General features: G+C 47.3%; 1 protein-coding gene across 2 annotated transcripts; it reads left to right on the top strand.

The window, feature by feature from the left end:
* The first annotated feature begins 3,383 nt into the window (after nt 1–3,383).
* On the top strand, nt 3,384–8,273 carry LOC120707153 (chaperone protein dnaJ 49-like). Of its 2 annotated transcripts, none has more exons than XM_039991962.1 (3): nt 3,384–3,539; nt 3,638–4,912; nt 7,892–8,273. In XM_039991962.1, exon 2 carries the CDS (start codon nt 3,770–3,772, stop codon nt 4,892–4,894), a length of 1,125 nt encoding a protein of 374 aa, XP_039847896.1. In that variant the 5' UTR covers nt 3,384–3,539; nt 3,638–3,769; the 3' UTR covers nt 4,895–4,912; nt 7,892–8,273. The 2 variants fall into 2 exon arrangements, with proteins under 2 accessions (XP_039847896.1, XP_039847897.1); XM_039991963.1 differs by having other exon boundaries at nt 7,875–8,273.
* The last annotated feature ends 1,855 nt before the right edge of the window (nt 8,274–10,128 follow it).

Below are 10,128 nucleotides of genomic sequence, written 5' to 3'. Positions count from 1 at the left end.
TGTCTCTCGGCCTTATTCTCATTTTTCTTGACCTCTTCGGTGACACGCCAAACATCAAGCCCCCGGGCTTGAAGATGTGCTTGCATAAGCACTTTCCAATGTGGAAAATCCGTGCCATCGAAAAACGGAGCCCTATCGGTACTCATCCCTTCCCCGGACATATACTCACTCGACGGTTAAGTCGACGGTTCTCCTACGAGCTTTCTCACAAATTTACCAATAGAATTGGCTAATTCTCGTAAGAGGTGTGAGACCAGACTCTGATACCAATTGTAAGGATCACCGGGGTGTTCGACCCTAGAGGGGGAGGGGGTGAATAGGGTCGCTAATCGCTTTTTAACCTAGGGCTCAATCTAATTGCATAAGATAAACCTAACACGTCCTACACATGCTAGTTATGACTAAGGTTTATCTATGCTACCATCTACTTACCCCAAAAGACTTGCAACCTATAGCCAATCCTAATCAAACTAACTAGGAAAGTAAAGGTAAGTAAGAGAGAGTAAATGCGGAAACGTAATGCGGTAAGTAAAGCGGTAAGGGAGAGGATATGCAAACTCCCGTGAAGACACCAAGACACACGATTTAACGTGGTTCGGTTAGGACACCAAAGTCCCTCCCTACGTCCACGGCCACTTGCTCACAAAGAACAAGTATGATGCCGAGTCTCTTCGCTTGATCACCGTCTTGCCACGCCTCCAAGGCTCCCGACAAGCAAAGGCTAAGTGACGCCAAGTCACAAAGACGAGGTCACCGCCACCGTCTATCTCGAAGCGTCACCACGGCACCGTCTTCACTATCTTGGAGCTTTAACACCAAGTAGGGGCCTTCTTCCCTGCACAAAGTGTCGTTGCCACTCCACACCAAGTCGGAGGGTCACACGACGTGTACACAAGGTGCTTGCCGCAGCATGGCTTTCTCTCAAGCTAGTTCTCTCAAGAACTAAGCCTAAACAAGCACTAAGCACTCTCACAAGTGTGCTTAAGCCTATATGATGTACAATGAAGCTCTATGGTGGTTGGAGATGATCTTTAGCTCTTGTATACTTCCTTGAACTCCAGCACTCTCAAATGACCCGGCCTTGGGGGTATATATAGGCAGCACAAGCAAATATAGCCGTTGGAGAAAAGCTGCCAGAAATGTGCTTAACGCCGGTTAATCCGACGTACCCCAAAAGCCATCATCGGTTCAACCGGTGTATGTAAACTGCTACTTGAAAAACTAGCCGTTAGCAATTAACCGGTGTATCGCCGGTTTAACCGATGCAATCAACCGGTGTATGTAAAATTAGCGTCGGTTTAACCGGTGATTGTAACTTCTTCATGTTCCTCCAAAAACCACCTCTCTAGACAACTGAACTGATGCAATTGACCGATGCATCGTCGGTTCAACCGGTGTATGTATTTTCATCGGTCTTCGTTTGGCAATGCACCGACGTATGCATTTTCTTCAACGTCGGTTAATCCGGTGAGTGTATCTTCAGTTTCCAGCTTCTGGACAATTACACCGGCGTGTGTCTTTTCCTTAATATCGGTTCAACCGGTGTATTGAATTTCTTCACAGTCTTTTCGATTCTTGTCCTTTGGACTGAAGAGCTTTCAGGGCGCTGCCCTGAGACCCGCGTAGGGGCGGCCCTTCGGGCCTAGCTACGCCTATCTTCTCTTTGTCATCACTTGAACCTAAAAGCCTGGGAATGTTCATCTTAACAATCATATTAGTCCAAGTGTTGTGTGTGTCATCAATCGCCAAAACATTATATTGAAATATGGCATGAGAGGCCATTTTCGCTATACACTACAATTCATCTATTTCGAAATTTGCCATTACAATTCTTCCATTCTTTGAACCGTGCCATTTTATACGTCTTTGATGCTCTTGGACCCACTCGCAGACCTCCGTATTTTCGTATAGTCCACAATACCCCTGCTGCCTCTCTTCTCTCCACTGGCTGACGTTTGGGCCCCACGCCATCTTCTTCCTCCCTTCCTCCCACGCCAACCGCTCCACAACGCCGCCGCGGCCGCACGCCTCGCCGGCGCCCCGGCGCCTAATGCCGAGCGCCTGGCCGCGCCACTCCTTCCTCCCTTCCCCTCATGCGCCTATTAAAGGCTAGCTCAAGCCCCTGCGCGAGCGCCAAGCTCGCCCCCCGGCCACCATTGCCGCCGCCGAGCCCTGTGCATGCCGACGACGACCCTTCGGCTTCCCTATGCCCACATCAACCCATAGCTAGTTCGCACACGACCTCCTGAAGCTCGTCCACCCAATCACCGCCGCTTCCCCTCGCCGGAGTGCCGTCGCCGCCGCACAACACCGCCGCCGAGCCTCGGCCACTGCCAGCGACCCCCTTCCCGGACACCACAGCATCCACCGAAGCCACCGAAAGGTAGCGCTCGCCGCCCTGGTGCTCCCCAACCTGACCTCGCCGCCGGCCGACCCTTCCCCTCGCCGGATTTCGTCTCGTCCCCAACTAGCCAGTCAAGATGCTGCACGAGGCTGGGACTACGTCCTGCACCTGCGGGCTGATCTACGGGACCTGCGGCTACCGCCGCCTTCCCCTCTCCATGCCTCGGCGCGGGTCTTCTCCTGCCGCGTGTCCTACAACCTCGTCGTCCTCCTCCTCGGCATCCTCTGCTCCGCCGCCACCGTCGCCGCGAGCCCTGCAGGCCGCGGGCGCTCGGGGGCGCGGGCCGCTACACTGCTGTCGCCGCGAGCCCTGCAGGCCGCGGGCGCTCCGCCTCGCGGGCCGCCGCCGCATGACCCCGGCCGCCACGCCATCTTTGCGCAAAACGCGGACCCGTGCGGCGCCTTCACCTCCACCATGAGCAGCAGGTCGCCGGGAAGGATTCCTGGGCGGGCGGCCACCGGAGAGGGCGGGCGGGCCACCAGCCCCGGTGTTGGAGGCAGAAGGAAGAAGAAGCATCGGAGGTTGAAGGAGAAGCTGACGTGTGGGCCCCACACGTCAGTGAGTGTAGGAGAGAAGCACCAGGGGGTATTTTGGACCATACGAAAATACACGGGTCTGCGAGTGGGTCTAAGAGCATCAAAGACGTATAAAATGACACGGTTCAAAGAATGGGAGAATTGTAATGACAAGTTTCGAAATAGGTGAATTGTAATGGTATATCTCAGAACTTCGAAAATTGTAATGGTATGAATAAAAAAAACCCTATGTTTTCACGGACGTGGATAGGCTAACCGTCTGTTCGGCTGGTGGTGGGCCGTTGATTGGCTGGCCGAACAGGCTGTAAGCCGGTGGCCTAGCTCGAGGGCCTAGAAGGAAAAAATTGAATTGGGCTAGGCTGGAACAGTGTTGGGCCGCCTGTGTGCACTCTTACTTTTTCTTCACGCGTGGAAAGGGCAACAAAAATCCAGAGAAACTCTACCAGCAAAAAGATTAAAATAAAAAAAAATCAGTTTTGGGGGTCGTCACCGCGTCGGTGTCGCTCGCCATATCCCCTTTCCTCCCCCTCCCACCTCCCTCTCCGAGCCCGACTCCGGCGATCCGCCCCGCCTGAACCCTACTCCAAGTCGCCTCGCCGGTAAGCGACCTACTTCTCCCACTCACCCGTGCCGCGAGTTCGAATTCCTCTTTCTGACCCCGTACGCACGCCTCGCGGATTGTATCGTGTCGTCTTAGGTTGGGTTGGGGGCCGAGTCGAGCCGATCCGATCGGATCGGGGCGGGTTCCTGCGCCGCCGCTGCGTGACCTCCTCCCGGTCGCTCGCCTGCTCGGCTCGATCGGCCGGGGACGGCGGCGGCCAGATCTGCGATGGAGGGCAACAAGGACGACGCGGCCAAGTGCCTGCGCATCGGCAGGGGCGCGCTCGAAGCCGGCGACCGCGCGCGCGCCGTCAAGTTCCTCTCCAAGGCCAAGCGCCTCGACCCGTCCCTCCCCATCGACGACCTCCTCGCTCCGCTCCTCAACCCCCAGGACGACTCCCCCGCTTCCTCGTCGTCGCCGCCGCCGCCGCCACCGCCACCGCCACAACCTTCAGCAGCTGGGCCAGCCGGAGCAGCTGAGGCTGACGGGCTGAGAGAGAGGAAGCAGAAGGGCAAGAAGAGGGAGGAGGAAGAGGTTACTGGCGCTGCGAGGGAGTACACGGCGGAGCAGCTCGAGGTTGTGCGCCAGGTCAAGAAGCACTCCAGGGACTACTACCAGATCCTCGGCCTCGAGAAGGACTGCACCGTCGAGGACGTGCGCAAGGCCTACCGCAAGCTCTCGCTCAAGGTGCACCCTGACAAGAACAAGGCCCCTGGCGCAGAGGATGCCTTCAAGGCCGTTTCCAAAGCTTTCCAGTGCCTTAGTGATGCCGAGAGTCGTAAGCGCTATGACCTTGTTGGCTTGGATGAGCCAGTAACACACCACAGGAGGGCCTCCACTGCCCGTGCGTACAATGGTTTCTATGAGGATGACTTTGACCCAGATGAGATATTCAGAAACTTCTTTGGTGGTATGGCACCTGCCACCACCAGGCAGTTTGGACAGTTTGGGACGTTCCATTTCAGAACTGGTGGAATGCATGCTCATGGGCAGCAAAACTCTGGTGGCTCAACTGTCAGGATGCTTATTCAGCTTTTGCCAGTTCTACTGCTGCTGTTGCTCAACTTCCTGCCATCCTCTGAGCCTGTTTACTCCCTCTCCCGCTCCTATCCATATGAGCACAAGTTCCAAACACCACGTGGAGTTGCGTACTATGTCAAGATGCCTAATTTTGAGGAGCAGTATCCACACCAAAGCACTGAGCGGTCAACACTGGAGCGGCATGTTGAGAGGGATTATTATTCAATAATCACGCAGAATTGCAGGGTTGAACTGCAGCGCCGCCAATGGGGGTTAGCATACCAGACACCACACTGTGATATGCTTAAAAAATTTGAGGCGGCAGCTCAGTAATTCATTCAATGGTCCAAGGTGCGGTTCAACTTTCTCTGCACACAAATTGCAATAATAATATATTTACGCCGTGATGAAGATTTCTGTGGTGTGCTACAACCTTATCTGCTTTGTACCATAAATTACTTTGCTTTTGTAATGTAACCATATGTGATTAACACATGTTTTTCTTTTTGACATATTGCTTACTCTGTCGTTGGTGTGCTTAGTTGTATATCATTGCAAGTTGTTCGTGCTTTTCATATTACTTTGATTGTGAAAGGCTGTCATATTTTATATTTGAGTTTCAGTAGAGCATCTGGTAGCTAGAGAATGGTGCATCTGCTCAGTGTTTTTTTCCCTTTCTCATCTGTCATTTGACTAGAGTCTGGAGATCATCTGAAACTAACCGTAGTTCAAGACATGCCATTTCCTTGGAGCTAGTTGATGGAAATGCATGTCTGGCACACTGAATAGGATTACTTTGCATTTCCTTTCTAGTAGGCATGTGGAGATGCAGCACATGATGGGGTTAGAATTACTAGTTAGCTACACCGATATCAATAGTAAATTAATAACTTTCCACTACAGCTATCAGCCCATGTTGGTATACAATGAACCAAAACTCATCCTTTGATCTTATGTGATTTCATGTCACAATTGCCAATTCCTCCTCTGGGGGTTGATTTATCTCATTTTGACAAGCTGGTGCAGTTCTGCAGATACTAACTTCAGTGGACTCTGATGCTCCATCAGTTGTTTGCTTGTTTCATGTAATTAATAGAATGGTCATAGAGAGTTGGGGCCGTGTTACACTGTTACCCTTCTGAATTAGAGCTAAAGTGCTGGTGGTTGGTTCAACCGCTTATTCTGGTTGTTTTTACCTTATTCTCACACCTTTGCTGGATGATTTTGTATGTGACTAACAATCTCACATACCACACCTAATTTATTGAAGCGCTGTAGGATGTTCAAGGCATGTTGAGAAGTTTATTGCATCAGCAGTTTTCTAATTTTCCAAACAAGCTATCTCCCACTACTCAACTATTATAAAAAAAAACTCAACCATGGGGGGAGACTCCCTCCCGGGCTTTGTTCTAATAAGGTGCCTTGCTTCGAACCCGGTTTTGGAGTTTAACACACTAACCAGTCCATTCAACTGTTATTGGATCACACATCATTGATGACCTTATAAATTCAACCTATAAATTATTTGTGGTTTCTGTGAGCAGTTAAATAGATTGCATAAAAACTTCAATGATACTGATGTAATTATATAGCATGTAAACACATAGGCCTGCTGCAATAAATATGTAACAGTGCTCTGTATGTCCCAGTTATGTTGTGTCACATATTTCAAATTTGTGAAGGGCCAGCTTATATCTGGATGAAGATCTGTATGATCACTCACATATTTGCCTCCTACAAGCTTCTAGGCTTTAAATCATCTTAGCTCAAATGTTGAAAACCAAATCAGTCTGAACTGAGGAACTGTATTTTTCCTTTCAAAAAGTTCAACACCTCAATTAGCCATGTTGGAAACAATAGGTACAAGGTACTGTAATTCTGTATTTTCTTGAAAGTTTAACAGACCCTATGTGCTTCACATCTAGGCATCTAGCAATGATTGTTTAGTGACATTGCCCAAAATATTGATAATTCATGCTACAATTGTTAGGGAATGTATTTGTAAAATGGGGTTGTTGGGCAAATGATTTGAACTGTGCATAATTGTGTTAGGTCGGAATTAACTTTGTGACTTGAAGTGTGTTCGCTAAATTTGGTGTTAATTGTGCAGATTTTGTATCACATGAATTCTGTATGATGTGATTTGGTCATTGACATCCAGCTCTGTTCAACTCAAATCCATGCTTATTTTATGAGTAGAACTTGATATCTCTATTCTGTAATATACTAATAAACTGTTGTTATAATCACAAAACAGAAGGGTTTGCAAATCCTAAGCAGCCCTGTAATTTATCCATTAAGCTGACTCATGGAACTGATAAAGTGATAATTCGTGCCTGTGCTTTCCAACTTTGATCATTTTGAAATCTGTGTCCTATACACACTCTTAGATCTGGATTGGGTTGTAACATCTTGTATTTTCCATGAACCTGCACGGTAATAAGTAAGCAATGATCATACAAAAATAATGAACATTGCACAATTCATTAACTATATGCATGTGTAGATGAGGATAGAGAACTGAGTTCTTAGTTAAATGAGCGTTAAGGAGCTTAGTGGCTTGCAAGTGTTTTAATTTCAGAGCACGTCGTACTAATGCAGTATGTTCTTAGAAAAGAGTGCAGTTGTTTCTCCATGTAACTATTCAAGCTTTTGATTTCTAATATGTTTATCGATAATTAACCTGTCTATTCGAGTACTTGGTTATAATCTAGAGAGTTTTAGAATATAATATTCAGTGTGCGCATGCCACTTTGGAACTACACTCGCTGAATCTTGTACTGTCATATTCTTTAGCCCATGGTCTTCCTATCAGTTATTAGATTTGCAAAATCAGATAATCCAACCTTATTTATCTTTTCTTTTGTCTTGTTTAATTTTTTCCTTGTGAAAATATTTTATAGCCATGGATCCAAGTGCGTAAAACATAGGACTGCCTGATACCATAATAGTAGTACATGATTACTATTTCATGTGGACTCTCATTAATTTGACGTGCAGTGTGCATTTACAGTTTATACTACTGGTAATCAGTAATAATTGGTGGCAGATTCATGAAGTTGTTACAATTGTGTTCATTTGGTCAATACCATTAATTGACATTAACACAATTTGAACTTTGAATATCAGATCCTTTTTAAGTGTTGGGGATTTGTGCAAAATTCAGCTCCCGTGCTTTATTCTGCAGACTGCTATGTCTTCAATAACTCCATATCATTATGAATGACCTTGTTTGTTTGAAGTGTCCCGTTTAAGTGATTTTGTTAGTAGTAACTGTTCACTGTTAATGATTTTGTTAGTGATGGCAGTTCAGAGATAATTTCATTGCAGGTTGACAGGGAGAAGAGAAGCTGGCTGTGTGTAAAAGTTTCCAATACCTGTGCCCTTGGCTGTCAGCTTCAGATCGGAGGGGACATCTAGTTTGGACTAGTAGTAAATTTTGTGGAATAAGTGCCTTTGATGACTATACACCAACCTCCCCAGATGCTATCTTAGTAGTGCTGAGTGCATCACAGAGCTACTTCGAAAGGATATGTATGGTTGAGCTTCATAGGGGTTGATCACATGCAGACCTGTGTATGTATATGAAGTATATCGATCTCATTTTTTTCTTACTGTTTTGAGAGAATACCTGACTTAACAGCTACTATAACAGAAATAGCTTCTTCATTTTTGAAGTTGCTCAAATGCTGAGATGTCCAATTGTCTACAACGATGCAAGGAACACTGAGCATCCTAAAACAATGCTTCTCCTTTCCTTTTGAGGATCGTGTATATCATCGTGCATCACGCAGGTGGCATCGGAAAGTGATCTGAGTTATTTATCTATATGGAGCCACTTATAATCCCGTGGCGTTGTCGTGATCTTTTTCCTTTTTGTTAGTATAAAGGCATATAAAATGCGGTGTCATTGTGATCTTTTCACTTTTGTTTGTGTGCATATGGGTATATGACGGCTGGCCTGCCTGATATTTGTCTTAATTTGGCCTCTTTTCGTGATAGCCTGTCGCAATAGCACCAGATTTGAAATATATATTATTATTCTAGCATTAAGATTGTGACACGAGTCGTAGTATAAATAATGTATAGTTGAGGGCTTTTTGTGCTGTGGCGGCAAATTATTTGGGCTTTTGCCATCTGCTTGTTTTGCAACTTTTGGGCCTCGTTCACATTGTGGATGGGTTTCCGGTTACATCACATGGATAAGAACCAGTATAAGGTGCATGGTGATAGTCAAATCGACCACAAAAGTTGGAACATTTTGAATTGAGAGTGAAAATGCATTGTAGGTAAGTAAACTATCTGTGTATTCTCATCTGGCTCCATAAACTCTCAAAGTGCTTTTCAAGTTGTTCAGTGATTCAGTCCATAAACTCTCACACTAGGTGAACCACTTAAAAAGTTGAAGGACCCGTATGATCACTTTGAGAATTCATAGACCCAAATGAGAATACGATGCATTTCACTTGAATCAATCAGTTCTCATTTCCTAAGAAGAATCACTGCACAAAGCAATCTTTGCAAGATTTGAGTTGGTACTGGAGGATACCACCGTACTCGCTTCTTGCTGCCATCAAGTAGCCCGGACAATGCAAAATGGTGAGTGCAGGTAGTTGCTTCTGCGCATGTCTAGAGCACCATATCTCTCCTTTCCTACCTTCCACAACTACATCAGTGGCCTTGCAAAACCGAAAGAAAGGAACCAAATAAACGGTGAAGAACTGCATGATCAGACGACAACTGGCCAAAGTTTGGCGACATAGGCAGCTCATAAGGACAAAAACGAATTGCTTTCGGGACCATGATCCCCGAACAGGCCACGCTAGGGCTTCCTAGAGATGGACATCCATGATCTCTGTGTTGGGAAACGGATAGGCTACGCTAGCATCACTACCGCATATACCCAAGATACTTGCGAGTAGAAGATCATAGATCGTTACTACTAGACGCGCAGCACAGCGGAAGAAGTCGCGCGTCGATGTAGAGGAAGTAGTCGATCACGTCCCACGAACCGAGCTCCTCGTACTTGATCCCAGCAGCCGATCAGCGCAGCAGTCGCAGCAGCGCCTCCACGGAGTCCACACGTACGGGGATGAAACGTCGGGCGTCGGTATGCTAGCACCGCACGCACGGCAAGGGCGGCGGCCGAGAGAGAGGGAGGGGCGGCGGCTAGGAGGTGGCGCGGCTCACATGGGTATCGCCCCCTAGCCCCTCCCTCGTATATATAGGGCGTACTAATGGGCTTCTATCTCATAGGCCCATTAGTAACCCTAATTCCTCTTGGATCAATATCCTTTTGGGCCTTTAAACCGTATTGTGATGATGGGCTCTTGGGCATATCACCAACAATCTCCCACTTGCACTAGAGACAATCATACATGCAAGCTTTCCAACATTCCAAACCCCTTAAGTGTGTGACCTGTTAGGTTCATGTGTAGGTGGTCGTGATCGGAAATCATTTCCGAATCACAAGTCAATAGCGGCACCTAGCAGGGCATAGTGACTCACAAATACACATAAAGATCATATCGGCCGAACCTTAGATATACTCATACACCGATCCCTTT

The sequence above is a fragment of the Panicum virgatum genome, chromosome 5K (assembly GCF_016808335.1).
Source record: "Panicum virgatum strain AP13 chromosome 5K, P.virgatum_v5, whole genome shotgun sequence".
NCBI classification, from domain to species: domain Eukaryota; kingdom Viridiplantae; phylum Streptophyta; class Magnoliopsida; order Poales; family Poaceae; genus Panicum; species Panicum virgatum.
This window is presented reverse-complemented; position numbering and strand designations above follow the sequence as displayed.

Excerpts from the sequence above, each read along its gene's own strand:
- LOC120707153 (XM_039991962.1), top strand. The coding sequence starts at position 3,770 with ATGGAGGGCAACAAGGACGACGCGGCCAAGTGCCTGCGCATCGGCAGG.